The 17,803-nt window shown below is 32.2% G+C and overlaps 1 protein-coding gene across 1 annotated transcript in view; it reads right to left on the bottom strand.

Moving 5' to 3' along the window:
• LOC108691280 overlaps positions 1-17,803 on the bottom strand; it is a 24,653-nt gene that overhangs the window by 2,624 nt on the left and 4,226 nt on the right. Inside the window, exon 4 of the mRNA XM_018198949.1 lies at positions 1,809-2,000. Coding sequence (XP_018054438.1) covers positions 1,809-2,000 — 192 coding nt within the window. The remainder of the gene's footprint in view (positions 1-1,808; positions 2,001-17,803) is intronic.

The raw sequence follows: 17,803 nt of genomic DNA, 5'->3' as shown, positions 1-17,803 counted from the left end.
ATATATATATATATATTTTAAGAGAGATAATTCCTTCATAAAACTTTATATGATCATATGTCCTAGTTAAAGGAAAAATTTTGTTTTTTTTCTTTTTCAAAAATTTCGAAAATCACTCGGTTATTTTAAAACTTTCATCGTTATTTTTAAATTTTCATCAAAATGACCCGAGTGATTTTCAACAAAATTTTTTCTTCGACTTCGATATCTTTGAAATTAAACCGTTTCTGACATATGTATAGTCATATCAAATTTGAATTTATGAAGAATCGTCCCTTAAAATTTTTTAGAGTAATATTCATCCTATATATATAAGAACCGATTAATATCAGCCTGCGAGATATATATTTATATACGCAAAAATAATAGATGCAATAAACGTTAGTTACTTAACATTGAGTAATTGTTCAGTAGTGACAAAACAATATTTGAAAAAAACATAATGTAGAGTACAAAGCAAATTTCTAAGGCAATGATATTCGATTAAATTCAAAATTTTTATTATTCTGGCCAAATGTTTCAATTCACGGGAATTCGTACATACTCAGTTCATTATTTTTTTTCTTTTTATTTTCTTTTTTAATACTAGCCTTATACGAATCAATTCCACGCCTTTTCCTTGTTCGAAAGTTGGAGCATTTTAGGTACATACGTACGAGAAGAATGGATAAAAGCAGAGCGAGTGTAGAGCATTTAGAGAGATCAGGGTGGGAAATGAGGAAGCGTGCGAGACAGAGGATAGAAAGAAGAAGAGAGGAAGAAAGGGGAAAGGGAATGCGCTGCGGTCAGAGAGGAAGAGGAAACGTAGGTGTCGGCAGAGGCGAATGGCTCGACGGACGAATTTCGAGAATCTTCGACTCGAGTCTCCGCGAATAAGACGAGGCCGTAAGTAGGACGATAGGTGGGGGCGAAATTGCTCGGTGGTAACCTCCGACCTTACCAGGGTCGGCCAAGTTCGATAATTACGAATCTACTCCTTACAGCCAGAACGAGTCAGTCTGACCTGATTATTACGATTTCGCCGTAGTTTCGCTACAGTTTCATTTGCTTCATTGTTTAGAATAAACGTGGAAGAAAAGAAGAGGATTCATGTAAGTAATATTTCGTTGTAGCAGTATTTTTTTTATTTTTAATTTGTGGCACATTAATTTTTAATAGAGAGGTGACTATAGCATTCTACGGATAGTTATTTTAGAAATCTTGTTCTGAAAAAAAAAGAATAAGAAGAATTGACCAAAGTCTCACAATTAATTATTCTTACATTTTCCTATCTCAAAAAAATAATTTAAATTTAATTCTACATTAACACATGTTGTTAAAAAATGTAACTATAAAGATAAAATTTGTTTGGAGTGTTACTTAAAGATTAAATATCAAGTTAAATTTATCAAGATACATCATTAGATCCACACGCTTCATTAGTGTGTCCAGCATAACATTTTTACTGATATCGCTTTTTTATTAGATATTGCTAATACGACATTAAAAAATATACAATAAAGTTCTAATGTCTTAGTTTTTATCTTTTTTATGTTCTAAAAATAATTTTATTACAAAGGCGATATCGCTTTGATTGAAATGAGAGTAAATATAATTTAGTTAATTTTTACAATTTTGTAAATATTTTTTATTTCACGTCGCTTTTCTTATTTATTTCTAATTTTTTTTTTTCGCTTCGTTTTACCTTCTTTCAACTTTTTACACTACATCCTTTGCGGCACATTAGCGTGTCGCGAAACATTGAAAAATCCTATCGCGTTACAGCGATAATATGCGACTAATAAAATTTCCAACGATAACATACGTACCGCACGTTCCTCTGTTTCTACGATAAGATGATTGTTCTTGAGCGTAAGGGTGATGATGTTCCCGTTTGCGTTCTTGCTGGTATGATTACCGGAAGTGATGGTGTATTCCATCACGGCCGCCGCCGAGGTAACATTTACATCCATAACCTCCGTCTCGCAAATGTATCGAGGTACGTCTAGGCCATTCACCAGCTGAAATTGTATAGAAATACATTCGTATGATAAAACACATGCAGGAAATCTACGAAGACGGAAATTCCGAACGTTTCATTCGTCACTTCTGCGCGGGGCGAAATATTGATGAGTGTAAAATTTGATCGTAAGAGCGTAAGAAACAGCAAAAGAGAATATTTTCTTCTTTATTAATTATTATTAAAATTTACAAAGAATTTAAATCCTCCGAAACTAAAATCTTTAACTAAATCTGTAACTATATTGACGCTCGGTCTGTAAGACTTATTTAATTTATGTTATTTAAAAAAAATATTTATGTTAATTAATTTTAAGAAACTTAATTTTAAGAAACTAAAATTATATAATTCAAATAAAAGAGAATAAATACTAAGAATAATCTTATAGTGAGAATAACCCAAATTTGAAGACACAACATAAAAAAATTTGAATTATTTGTCATTTTTGACAAGGAGATTTATAATTAGGTGGGTCCGACAGACCCACCTAATTATCAGCATCTTTAATCCTTCAGAGGATTAAAGAAAATTAAATTTAGCGACACACAACCATTTGTCCGAATATAATTCCGTTAATAAATTTTTCTTTTTTTCTTTCTATAAAAGAAAGACGTTACATTAATAACCGTCTAAATTGTATCTTTATTTTATTAATATATTTTTTACACAATCCACTTAGTATCAGCTCGCACTTGGATTTGTTTTTTAATTTACAATTTATTACGATTTATTTCTTGGGAGCCTTATTTTTTTGTATATAATAATATTTGTTTTATATATAATATTATTTGACGTCGTCATAGAATCTCTCGATTTGTGAAACATCTTGAGACGTGATATTCGCAAGATGGGCATAATTTTTCGATGATGTTCGAGAATGTTTAGCACAGGATACGAGAGATTTAGTTACAGTAGATGCGCGAAGGGCTGTCCTAATTTACGAAACGCGCGCAAGAAGAGGACGAACGAGGAGGAGGAGGGGGGGGGGAGGAGGAAGGGAAAGTGGAGAGAAGAAGGGAACGTCTCGTTCAGTTTTTTATCTATCGCGTCGCGAAAAGGCTATTTCGCATGCAAGTAGGTGTTCGCGTGTTCGCGTACACCTATACGTGCGCAGACCATGCCGGTTACGTCGTTCTCCGAGTGCCTTGTGCCAGTGCCAAAGGGTACTGAACCTGACCCAAGGGGCATTGCTCTTACGCTGCGTCTCTCCATTCCTTTTCTGTTAGATCGCTACACACACCGGTCGTCACGTTAGCCAAAGCGAGCAGGTATCATTGCGAGGCCCTGACTCGGTACTCGCGGATGGCAGTCGAAAATACGCGCCGAAACATGAAGTGAACAATATATGTACGAACGTCTCACGCTTTTTTATTGTCGAGCGCTTGTCCTCTATAAGTTGACTCAATGAAACCTACGCTATGATACGTTTATAGATTATGTAATCACTTGTTCTAAGTTGAGCTGTCATCTCTATAAGCTATGTGGAAATTTTATTCGAAATGCATACAAAACAGATTTTATTTTTCTTATAAAAAGTTTGATGTAAAATCACTGTTTTTCAATTTTTAACTCGAGAAATTTTATTGAAGAAAATTAGGAAGCCTTTTTTCTGCTCCCTTAATCGATCCCAACTTATTTCCTAGAATATCACTTTAGCATATTTTGTGTATAAAATTTTAGAAGGGTTCAAAAAGTTATGGAAAAAGTCATCTAGTTTTTAAAGATAGCTATATCAATCGTTTTTACATATATTTGTAAACCATTGGTACGTGTTGCAAAAAAAATGGCATCGCATAGATGAGTTTTGGCCATCTGCTGTGTTCCATATACGTGGCTTTTCACCTTTGCCGTAAATCGATCAGCCGATTATTACCTACTAGGTAGAATTGCAAGGACATGTTGATCAATAGTTTTTACATATTTTATTTCTTCAAAAAAATTGCACAATTAATACGTGCACGATTTGACATCGTAATTTATAAAAATAAAAAATGAATAATGTTTGAGAACATAATTATAGTAACATAATTGTAATTCATTACGAAATATAATCAAAAGTAGACAGCATTTGATAAATAAGTACTTAATATTAGTCAAAGTTAATTTAATCAATTAAGTACTAAACTTGATCACGAAACTAATTAAATTTTCGACAAATCGTTCCGAAATATAACCAACAGGTTACAGAAAATTCACAGATATGACGATCACATATAGTTATTGATATAACTCTGCATGTTTGCGTGGGATTGTCGCATACGCAGATTATACGAGTTCGTGTTGGGTAATCATACCACCGCTTCTAGCGGACATTCAAGTACTAAACACTCAAGGACATTCGCCTGGTTTGTCGTCTGGTTTTTTTTTTTGTTAACACCGTTAGAGGTTGCAGACGGTCACGTCGAATGGAGGACATTTATAGACGAATGTTCTGTAGACAATGACAACCGAATATATATATGGTGTTCCGTAGTTAAATATAATTTTCATTTTATAGCGACTATAAGTACAACAATGCCTTAATTGTCTTTCTTGAATATATGAATAATTAACTTACATTGAATATTTTAACTGATTATTATATGTTGATTTAAAAGTTTTACCCTTTGTGGACTCTTTTAGGTCATTTTTTTATAAGCTGGCTCAATTTTTATAAAATTTAGCTTATGGGATAATTTGATAATGCTTTATTTGAATTTGAGATCAAAAATAAAAAATTAAAAATGACAGATTTAATATGACGGACGGAATTAAAAAAAAATAATTTATTTATAAAACTCAGAGTTTTAGGGAGTTTTTAATTGCACATCAAGTTTCTGTTTACATATTTGAAGCTCATCAGGGCCAATTTTCAAACTGATTTCCAAACTCTAATAATGAACCCTATGACTCTAGATTCTTCTTTATGAATGTTATTATCTTTTTGAACGTTATTTACTTAAAATTACACAATAACAATAAAATATGGTTTTTGCACTGCATATAAATAATTTTAATATATTATTCAATATATTATTCAGCATTACTAAAATTTTTATAAGAAGGCTATGAGCATCAAATTATTAAATTGCTAAGCAATTTAATTTGTGATGTTATTACTGTAGTTCAGTGGTTTGCGTTTCAAGGCCAAAAAAATCAATTCGGCGCGCAATTCAAATAATCACATAAATAGTACATAAATTCACATAGGATCCAGATTGACTATTAAAAACTTTCTTTCTTTTCTTGTTGTGCTTTGACATTTACAATCCTAGAAATTCTTATTTAATGTTATTAAAAAATAGACAAAAAAATAGACAAACAAACAAAGTAATATCTTTTTTAAATTCCGATTATCACTTATAATTTTGAAATTTTCTTACTTTTTTATATTAAAAAAAAACGTATAAAAAAGAAACGATAGCGAAAAGAGAAAAGGATAGGTTGAAGCGAAATAGTATAGTGGATGGAATATACGTTAGTTGTGAAATATCCAAAAGTAACATTGATATTCCATTCGTGACGCATCTTTTAACGATACCGTTACAGGTTCTAGACGGTCAAAATGGTCTAGTCTGTCTATACTACTAACAGACCTGGGCTATACGAATAAATAGACAGCTATGAACTGAATAAAAGACCTTGAATTATTTCATCATCTAAAGTATACATTAAAATCTGATTACGCATCATAGGAATTGAGGTAATTAAAATCGTTTAGACTAAATTACTATCGTCCAATGAAATAAAAGCATAATGTAATTAAAGAAGTACATATAAAATTAAAAATAGATTTTTCTTGATAGAAGTGAGGAAGAGAAAGAGAGGAAAGAGATAGAGATTGAGAAAAAGAGAGAGAATTAATATGAAAAAGCAAATACTACCTTCCTTTACATTAACAACTGTAAATATATAAAAACTAAAACATTGTAAAGTGAGATAATTTATGATGTGCGAAGCAAATATGAAAAATAGATTTTCCTTTCTCTTCTGAGATAAATGTGTTTATATAAAATAATTTGTGTGCGTGTTTTTGAATTTTAATTTTTTGTACTTTTTTTCATATCATATTTTTCATTTATTGAAAAAGAGTACTCATAAGAAATGTGGAAGAGAGTCATAAAAAATATTACAAATAGAAGAAAATATCAAATAAAATGAATTATTAAAGTTGATACCATTTATTATGTCTTGAAACAAATACATCCGTGTGTTTTTTTTTCTTTTGTAACGCTTACATATTAATGTCAATCACTTTGGATGCTCATGCAACATTTATGATCGCAGACAGTTTCAGAAAGGATAGCCGTAGAAGGTACGATTTGGCAACTCGAATTTGTTCGACTTTTATGATAAAAGTCGTGCCAGAAAGACAGAGAGAGAGAGAGAGAGAGAGAGAGAGAGAGAGAGAGAGAGAGAGAGAGAAAGTAGTAACAACTTCGGTGAACGGTACATACAACGGCTTTAAGTTTCATCTTTCTATTTTTATAGTAAGCAAATATGTGCTGGCTTGAAATTTGGGCATTTGTAAAAATCGAGCTAAATATTTAATTTCGTCTTTGTTGTAGAAGAAAAAAATTTTTGCACGAATTTTGCTTGCAAATTTATTAACAATAAAATAGAGAATGCTTCTCAAAAATAAAAATAAAAATAAATGTAAAATCAACAAATAAAATTCCCGTATATTAATTTAAATTTTACAATTTTTTGCTTTAATAATCTTTCGGTTAAAAATATTATCTAAATGTTTTATTTCTCTTAAAGAAAATTAAAACAATGTCATTTATTCCAAAATGAATTATTATAAAATTCTCCTTTCTTTCTATACATATAATATTAATTGTTAAATTTAGAAAATCAATTTTTAACTCTTATGATCTCTTTTTGCTAAAAATATGAAAGAGAGAGAGAGAGAGAGAGAGAGAGAGAGAGAGAGAGAGAGAGAGAAAAAGAGAGAGAGAGAAAGTTGCGAATATAATGCTATAGTTTTGGAAGTTCGCGCTCGCCATATGATGGCGGTCAGCGAAATAATATTGACATAGTGTTGGCAAATGAACAGAGACCTCCTTGTGGTTCGTAGTCGAGATAAGCTAATCTCTATCATAGTCTGGTACGCCTCGCGAACGTATAGCAAACAACGAGCCTTATCATTTTACACCGACGTCATTCGATAACTGTTCTTTGTTGTTCCGTACTAAAAACCTAAATTTGCATTATGATGCAGTCGATAGAATTTTGATTTTTCTCAAGATATAGCTCAAAAGAATCTGATTGTTGCAATGACATCAATAATGATAATTTTATTTAAGCTACAACGTACTTATTGATACATATCTATAATACATAATCATCTAATTAAATTAAACCGTATCTTACTTTTTTAATATTAAGTTGCACCATGTGTGAATATAAATCCAATTCGAAAAGTATTTCTTTCGTATATGCATCTAATTATATTTCTAATTATCCTTGGAAAAATTTACTTTAAATGAAGTTAAAGTTCATAAAAGTAATTAAGAGTTTACTTGAAAATTTTTTAGACAAAGTAAAAGTATGTAAAAGGTTAATTTAAAATAACGTAAAAAATTTAAAGTATTTTAAGGCTGACTTTAAAATACTTTCTTTACGGTTTTCTTTTTTTTTTTTTAATGTCTCTTCAGTCATACAGTCTCTTAATCAGATTTTCAAATGACAAAGAGAAGAAACGATACTTCATTCAGCAGAAACGATACTTATCGGCAGACACAGTAACATTTTAAATAGTGTTTTGCAATTAATGATTTTCGCATATAACGCTGCATAACGCGGTAAGTATATCTACAAGAGAGCAGTAAGTCTTAAACCGTAAGAACCTAAAAGTTTCTTAAATTAAAAAATATTTTCGGAACATCAAAATTGTGATTAAGCATTTTAGAAATATTAAAAATATATGTAACATTTTACTACAAAATATTTTTAAAAAAGAAGATTCTAAGGAGAGAGGGAACATCAGCTCTTATAATTCTCTCTTCCATAGATATGCCGGTGTTATATTAAAGAAATTCCGTAATTATTGATAAAAAGGAAGGAAAGGTACAATAAAAAAAAAACCGGATGAGCAAAAACAAAAAAAAAGGAAGTAAATGAGAACAAGAGGGAAGTATATATACACTTTTTAATTAATTACACGTTTCTGAATTTTTGATAAGAGAAATAAAAATATTTCTATTAAAACTATTATCCTGTTGAATAACTGTGAAACAGTGTACAAATCAATATTTATCTATAATATACCTTTTAACGATTAATAATTGTCTGCATTCAGTTAAAATAATTTAATCACAATAAATAATTTAATCACAATAAAATATGTAGGAAAGAAGGAAGAATATTCAAGAAGAATAGAAGGGAAGAGAAAGCGAGTGAGGGAGAAGAATGATGGGGGATGGGCGACTGCTGCGAAATAATCGACTATCCGAAAGGGTCAGTGGCAAATAACTATAATTTCTTTTGGACCTGGCACAGCCGGGGTTTGAGCGAAATGGACAATACGTAGGATAAGAGTGAAGAGAACCAGGGTGCGGAAGGAGGGTGGGCAGAGAGAATGAAAGAAAGAGAATAATAATAAGAAAATGGGAATGAGAAAGAAGAGAAGAGATGGAGAGAAAGGAGGAAGAGCGGCCGTCACACTCCGCGATGGTGGAAGCAAGACGTTGACGGGAGGATAGGTTCGGCTGCGCGCGCGCACACGCGAAACTGCTAGAAGAAGTATAGAGAAAGAGAGGAAGACGTGGTGGGGTGAAAGCGGACCCAGGCGCACCGGGTGCAACGACCCTTTTGGTTAGGTCAGCCACCCCGCGGACACGATACAACGCGGTGAGAGCGGGTCCGGTCCGAGCAGGCCCGCGCGCATGGTCAAAAAGACGGGTGCATGCTGCATGGACGTGCGGCCGAATAAACGGGTGGCCAAAGCGATGCACACCGATGGACAAATGTACGGCCCGAGCCTCCGTATGGCTACGGGCGCGATCGTCGCGGTCGGATAAAGTTCTGGGGAATCGCGCGAGCCGAGTGAATTTCGCGCGCGAGGCTACGTTGTAATCGCGAGTCGATCAACGAGGTGATGACAACGGCGACGATGACTACGATGATGATAGTGAAGAAAGATTCCAGTCAGATGGCGTGAGAAAGAGAGAGAGGAATAGAGAGAAAAAGACAGAGATTGTTAAAAATAATAAAGAAAAACGGATACAGAGAGAGAAAGAGATGGCACATATTTGTCTTGCTATCAGAAGTTGATGAAGAATTACCTGGTTGAAGACCTGCGCTGATAAAGAGATGTTCTATCGTTTTGTTTTCCATGCATTAATATATCAAATAAATTTAAAATATATATTATATCTTCAAAAGAATATAAATGAATTTAATTTAATTTAATTCTATATGAAAGCTTATTGTATTTTAATTTTGTAACTCATTATATTCTAAAATATTTAATGTAATGTCTTGTCAACATTTAACGATGACTATTGCATATTTAATATTTTGAACTTTAATAATACTAACCAGCACCAATTTTCAAAACGAATGTTAATCATTTCGATATATTTTTGCCTGCTGAATACGAATTTGTTGGTTATATTTGGCTATCACATCACAATTTTGAGAAAAAAAGAATTAAAGAGAAAAAAAATGATGAATTTTGACATTGATATTTTCACATTGATATTGTAATACTAGCATCAAAAATTTTTCTATTTTTTTATGCCCTTCGAAAATATCAACTTTTAGCTTTAAAATGCATTTTGTTTCATATGATTTTTTGTTTACAAAATATAACATTTAAAAATAACTCTTGTCTTATATAATATAGGTAGTATTTGGCATTTTCCATCTTAATATTATTATGTGAAAAATAAGTACTTTTGTACTTATATAATATAATTCGGATTATGTTACATAAAAAAATCAACAGATTGACAAAATACGATATGGAAGAAAGATTATGATCTTGAATTATGTATATTGAAAATAATCTTCCTAACATTATCCTATTGTATTTTGTTAATTATATATTAATTTTAGAGATAAAGAAATAAAAATGGTTTTAAAGCTAAAAGTTACTAATACTTTCGCGTGACATTAATGAAATTTATCGGTCATAAAAATATTCAAAATCATTTTTGACTTTTTAACGTCATTTTTTCAAAATTGTAACATAATAGTCAAATTTAATTTACAGATTCGTAGTCAGCAGGAAAACATATATCGATAATGATTATTCATGTTTGTGTTGCAAAAAAAGTTTTAGATAGTGTAATTATAAAAAATGAACAGTCAAATTATTTTATTAAAATAAATATGCTAGGAATTTTATTATTTGTACAAATTTTAGAATATTTAATATGATTATTTACTAATCTTGACAATATATGCACAATACTTTCACGCAATTTTATTACACCCTATTTTTAGTATGAGACACACAGTACCCCCGCTTTTCTGATAAATAAATATAGAAAATAAACAAGAGAGATAGAAATAAATACAAAGGAGAAATCTGATGCCGGGAGAAATATACGTGGCTATCGCGGCTATTAATTGATCGAAGATTTATTTCAAACTTGACGTACATATGTACATATTGAATGCATTGAAGAGTAGCCGGGATCAATATATAATTCAATGAATGACTGTGACAAGCTTTATTGAGAAAATGATACACGATATGCGACGATATAATCAAAGAATTCTCCTGTAATATGACCGAGGAATCGATTGAATTCCGTATAATGTTCGACCACGTAGCATTTTACTCGATCGTCATTGATAGGCGATCATGACGAGCAATGAATAATTTACTTGATAAATCCATTGGAATTACAATATATTTCGTATATATAGTCTTTTTTTCAACGTTAATCTCTATATTACAAGGAGAGGACAAGAGAAGATTCTTCACGGATCTTCTTCAGCATGATGAATCTACATCGAAAATAAATTATCCCGTGTCCGAGTGATTCGTTAAATGGGTCTTGCAAATTGTATCTTTAATGCCCATTTCCACCAACGTAAATTAATTTAATCTCGGTTCAATTTACTCTTCGTCTTTTTCTAATTTTAAAGATTAGAGATTAAAGTTAACCTACATTGATGAAGATGAGCATAAATCGGCTGACTGCTGCCAAAATTAGGCTAGTAAAAAATCCAAATAAATAAAATAATTCGGTAAAAGTGCGATATAAAAAAAATTTTAATTAAAAATTAATTGCTTGTAAAGGTTAGAAATAACATTCTAAACATCCCTTAAATAGCTGCTAACTACGTGGTTCTATTTTTTGCAGAGAATGACGCGTGTCATATCGGCCAGACTCCGAGCGTATAGAGCCGGCGTCTCTACGAGGTGGCGAGTGTCTAGCAGTGTCTGAGCGCCGTGCCGCCGGCCGGTCGGTCGGTCGGTCGGTCGGTCGGTTGCCGAAGAGCGAGGGACAGGGGGAGCGGGGGAGGGGGGGGAGAGGGAGGGATCAGCAGCAGCAGCAGCAGCAGCAACGGCAGCAGCAACGACGGCGACGGCGGCGGCGGCGGCGGTGGCGGCGGCGGCATAGGGGCGATCGAGGGCAACGCACCCGGTCAGCCTTGGCATGAATTGAATCTAGCAATGCGAAAGTAAGGTTAGCCGGCGCATTAATGCGCCCAGTGACCTAACTTACCTCCTCGCGCTCGATCGGCTTGCATTTCCCCTCGCTCCTATTCCGATTTTTATTTTTGCACCGGACGCTGCAATCGCACGGCGAGCGCGACGGGGAGGAGAACGGAAGAGGGAGTTGTGGAGCAGGGGCAAAGGGAGGGGAGGAATAGTTCTCATCGGAGTTCCGGAGCAAGCTAAGGTCTTCGAAACCGAACGAATAATCTTTTGAAGCACAGATCGCTTTCTCTCACGCTGCGCCCGTGCATGTAGATATATGTACATATATGCACGCTCGGCAAAAACGACGTTCAATATGCATATAGCCCGCACACGAAACGGAGTTTTGTCCTTGCAAGATGCGATCGACCATTGAAGCCTGTATGGATAAATAGTGACTCATAAGGAAAGTATGCAACACGTACATTACTTTTCTTCTCTTTTCGAGTCATTCGGGTTATCGGCAATCCGATTCGGTGCCACGACTAAGAAATTTCGTGATGCTTTGGATAAAAATAAATGGCCACATGCAACGAGTTTAATCATGTCTAAGAATGAGTTTAATCATTCCCGAGTGCGAATACCTGTTTGCATTCGAAATTACTTTTGATGTCAAGGTGTGGCGCTTGAATCCGCCATTTTCGCGTTAAATTAGGCAATACATTTTCCATTTAATTTCTTAAAGAAAATAATGTTATTTAGCATACTGTAGCAATACTGTATTAAATACTATTTTATAGTATTATATAATATTCATTAATATTAAATAGTAACAGTATAAATTATTAATAACAATAATGTTGTTGAACATATTATATTAACAAATATATGGTTTACAATTATTATTATTAATAATACTATTCAACAGTAATAGTTATATTCTATTGATGATAATAGTATATACAAATATTCTATAAACATCAAATTTGAAGTGTTAAGCTCATTATGAAAAAATTGAATAAATTACTTCGTACATATAAATAAAAAGTCGAATAAGTAAAAAGAATACCGTCTTTTTTATTACTAATTGGAAGTGTATCTCTTATAGGAATTCGATATTGTTCTACTTAATATTAAAAGATAGTAATTAATTACTTATTCCGAGTATTAAAAGCACTGAAAAACATTACTTTTAATATTCAAAACCTAGTTAATTATTACCTTCCAATATTCAATTGCTGTAAAGGATACTTCGCATAATATTGGATTATTATTTACAGGTATTTTTCAATTGAAAATGAAAAAAGTTTAGAAATTCTGGAATAAAACAATTTGGATTTTCCAAGAAAGATCTTTAGTGCGGAGAAGAAAAAGAACTGCGATGTTCAGTTAGAATGAATCATTTTTCATTATCTAACACTTTATCGTGTCTCTCCTTAACGCATATCTCAAAATATCGCAATGGAACTAAACGAACCGACGAGTGGAAGCTAAATATCGGCACGAGTCGCAGAGTAAACCGACTATGCGTAAACAATGACACACTTTCTCGGCACTCTGACGCTATCGCTATGTCCACTCGCGTTGCACATGTAGTACATAGCAATTATTGAAATCCAAAGCCCGTATTCAGAACGCACGGAACAAAAGGTCTTTTCTTTTAGCAATAGTTGCTCTTTCCTTAATCGTCAAATGAAACAAGCGTGAGTTCGTGGAATGAAGCAAGTAAAATGAAAAAATGAATAAAGAAACGAAAAATACAGCCAAAATATAAGGTCTGTTTTTATGGTTGCACTCTCTGAACTAGTGCACACGGTGCAATAGATTGAAGTGAAATAAATATACGTTTGTTTCATTTCAACTTATTGCACCATATGCACCAGTTTAGAGAGTGCAGTAATAAGTGTATGTAATTTTACTTGAACATTCCAAATAATTTTTCTCAACTTAAAATAAAATAAAAAAAAGAAGAGAAATCAAAACTCTGTTCAATTATATTGTATTCAATTGTATTGTATTTAATTATAATAATTGTTCTGTAAAGCTCCTTAAATCGAATCATTAAAAATCTTTGTTGCGAAAAAAATGCATTTGCGATCGAGGAAGGCGAGAAGGCGAAAAATGGATGAGAATTATGTATATATATGGCATAAAATGTAGGCCCACTACAATATAGCTAAGAAGTGCGAAAGACGTACAGAGGCGAATGCAGCAACATGCATATGTTTGAGTGTAGCGAGAGGCGCAGCGCGATGGTATGAAAGAGCAATGGCTCTAAGGAGAGAGGAGTAGGGCGGGAAAGTGTTATTTAGAGGGGTTGCGGAGGGAGGAGAGGGATGACATGGAACAAGTCCCGCAGCATACGCATGCAACGCGTTAGCGGTTAGTGGGGGGCTAGAACAAGCGTGGTGGGGGTAGCGCGCTGTTTTTGAAAAAACCGCAAGGCTTTAAGAAGGCGTGCGGTACCCCCCACCACCAAGTACTACGCGAGCAACTAGCGGCCGACATAGACAAGCGCCGCGCTTGTTCTATTACCGGAAAATAGTGCGGGTGCAACATTGAGGGCCGATTGTCGTGATAATTCCTTCGTTTTTCGTTTCACAGTTCGGACAAGTGAGAAGTGCATTCTCTTTTGAAGGTTTTTTTTTTTCAGTTTTTCCAAAAATATGCGTGGACCAGAATCTAATTTCAGGATGTGAATATTATCTTTTTTTTTAACATAGTTCTGTTCTATTCAATATATAAAGATAAGAATATATATGAAAAATGTAGCTTTCTTTGTATTTGTTGCTGAAATACTTGCTCCTGATAGCTCCTGTTACTGAAGTGAAAGGTGCATTTATATAGGGAATTAATTCACATGTATTATAAATCGTATTTCTTTTACATATTACATAAGATATCAAAATTTTCGATTCTTTCTCTTTTTTTATTTTATATATTTTATTAGAAACATTTGAAAAATACAACATTCCTATTTTTTGTCCTCCCGTCGATGATCGTGCAAATAAATCGTATATAATAATATGAAACATTATATTGTTCTCTTATTTCAAAACACAATTAAAAAACATAATTTTTTTTATTACTATGAATAAGTTTAGTAAATATTACTCTATCAATTATAAAAAATCAACTAAATTTTTATAAATTTTGCGGATATGAATTAATTTAATTTCATAAAAATTGTCACAACTCAAAATGGAGTTTTTTAAGAGTTGTGAAATAAAAATAAATATTTAAAAATGAATATTTGTGTAATTATGTTAAGAATATTATTCTTTTATCTATTAGATTATTTGATTAGTCAATAATTTTCTATTAAGTTGAAAAATAATTTTCCTCTTTTTTGGGGAACTTCATTTTTTGTATCATTTTTGAAGTAAGAACGATAAGAGGACAATAAAATTGTAATATCCATATGCAATCGACGAGTTTCAATGATAAGAAAAATGATAAGAAGGAAGAATGAACACTAAGAAAAATAAAAATCGTCGGTCTCTGATAATATGTAAATGTGAATAAATATTGTATATATACACACACACACACACACACACACATATGTATATGTATATGTATGTGTATGTTCGTCAAGTTTGCAACTAATTTTAAAATCGCAGCTTGAAGAAATCGGATATACTTCTAAGAAAAACCTTTCTTCTAAAATAGTGCAAATTATTTTCTTTTTCTCTTTTTTTAAATAAAGAAAAATAAATTAGTGTAATGTGAATAGACATTGAATAAACGTACTTTTTTGTCGCGTATTTTCTGAACACGTGTATTCAGTAAAATTTACTTTTCTACTTTTGCCGGAGGACTGTTTGTCCTGAATTATTTTGAATCGTTCATTTGCTGCGCAGCTTCACTTCTGCTCGTTCTCAAGTACGTTTAATTCTGTAGGGTCACATATGATCAATGAAAATTGACGCTGCTCAAATACTGGCTTTGCTCTGCTTCGATCTTGGTTCCCGCGATAAACGTTCTCTTCTAAGAAAAAAAAAAAACTGTTAACCGCAAATACATTTGCGTTTTTATTCGAATTTTTTCACTTTCATAGATATAATATTTATTTAGATTCTAGCATCAAAGGTGTTCGTTCAAAGATAATACGATACGTTATTTATAGTCAGTCGAAGATCATTTTGTATTAATGGAAAAGACGTAATTTAATCTATTAATAATACTTCTAAAAAATTCCTGTGATTGAAATTCAAATCTTATGTATGTTTAATTGTTGTGAGTGTTCGAAATATCGCCAAATTGTCGTGAAAGTGAAATAATTCTACATAATATTTCGCCCACCGTTGCGTGCAGCCGCGCTGCGTCAGAAAACTGGAAATGATTGACCGCAATTTTATTAGAAAGTACGCGACGGCGACAACGAGCGGCAAAATTAGAGAGGCGGATTACCCGCGGTACTAATGAAACCGAATCGCTCGAAAAGAAACGAATTGCGACGCATGGAAAGCTGGCCCGGTTTAATTGCAGAAGTCAAACATCGTATGCAACTTTCACCGACGTCTGTGTTTATGCATTATATGCCCTTTTGCTCCGCAGACCACGGTCGGAAGGGGCAGTCAAACATTGGTAAAGAAAGACGTATAATATATTTCATTAGTGGGCGATACTTTCTTCGCCGTTATTCAACATATACTATGCAACATCATCTTTCGCAACAAAAAATTTCTCTTGCTCGATTTGAAACGTTTAATTTTTGGCTTCGTTCTGCTAGTATCTTTTCGTTTATTTTATAATTATTTCAGGTTTTATTTAATAAACAAATGACTATACTTTCAATTAACGTTAAATACAGTATTTATTTATATTAATAAAATTTAACTGATTAACAAGTAAAATTAAATTAATGTTTATAGAGAACATGATAAACATTTTTAATTAAAAATATTAACATTTAACGATATCGTGAAACTTAATTATTTGGAAAGAAGAAACACTGATGTAAATTGATATACTATCATCTTTTTTTCTATTCTTTTTCTTTTTTTTTTTCAAAAACTCAATATTATTTTTACGTTTATAATCACGTTTATAATGAATAAGAGATTTTTTTTATATTATAAATGCAAAAAAGATGAGCATATGAGCTGAGCTGATTGTAACGTCCTGGATATTTATATAAAAAATTATTTATATGCAGTACTCTCATATGGCGTACATGTCTCATATGGCATTCTCGTTCAAGTTAATAGTGTACTAAGTATAGGATCACTATGGGTTATTATGACAAAAAAAAATATAAAATTGAGCTTAAACATTTTGTGACTGTGTAACTATTTAATTAATTTGAAGATTTTTTTAAATGTTATAAAATTTATATTTTAAATTATGTATGCACTTTAATCAGATAATATAATAAATTTTAAATATGAAAAAAATTGTTAACCTATGTCCTTTGTCCTATAATATGGAGTTATTTGTGTCAATGTGAAGGGAAATTGTGATATTGAAAACTATATTACAAATAATCGTAAATCGTAATCAGTGTTTTATTAAAGAATCATAGAATAAATATTTTAAAATGTTAAAAAATATTAATTTTCTTTAAAATATTGTTATTTATTTTAATCGGATATTATTACGTGAAGAAAGAATTATATATATTTTCAAATTGCTATATCTAGAAAATAAAAAATCATATCGAAATGAACCAAAATGCATCTTAAATCTAAATGTTAATAATCTAACATTAATAAAATTAAGCAAAAAAAAACTAATTGCCGTGGTGCTACAACGTTTTAAAAACTATTTTAAAATCATTGTTTTATTGTCTTTGACATAATTTTTCTCAAAATTGTGACACGATAGCCAACTTTTACCAACGGATTCGTATGCAGCACGATTCGCAGAAATATGTCAAAAATAATCATTTACACTCGTGTTGCAAAATGATACTCCGAATAGTATAACATTGGATTCAATAATAACCTAATATATCGAAATAATGGAGTGCATTGTTCTTGATTTTCGCACATACCAACGTTTGCATCTGCACGTTATCAGTCCACAGATAGATTCGACGAAACGAGAGAATAGAACGAAAACAATTTACTGTAAACATCGACAGAAACGTCGAAAAATTCAGCTAAACACCGTTATCACAATGTGATAGCATATGCGCGAAATTAAAATCAGGTCAATCCCACAGTTCTCCGAGCCAAGCAGACGTACGGTATTTTTGGCTGAGTCATACGCACATA

Source organism: Atta colombica, unplaced genomic scaffold (genome assembly GCF_001594045.1).
Source record: "Atta colombica isolate Treedump-2 unplaced genomic scaffold, Acol1.0 scaffold45, whole genome shotgun sequence".
Taxonomy (NCBI): Eukaryota; Metazoa; Arthropoda; class Insecta; order Hymenoptera; family Formicidae; genus Atta; species Atta colombica.
This window is presented reverse-complemented; position numbering and strand designations above follow the sequence as displayed.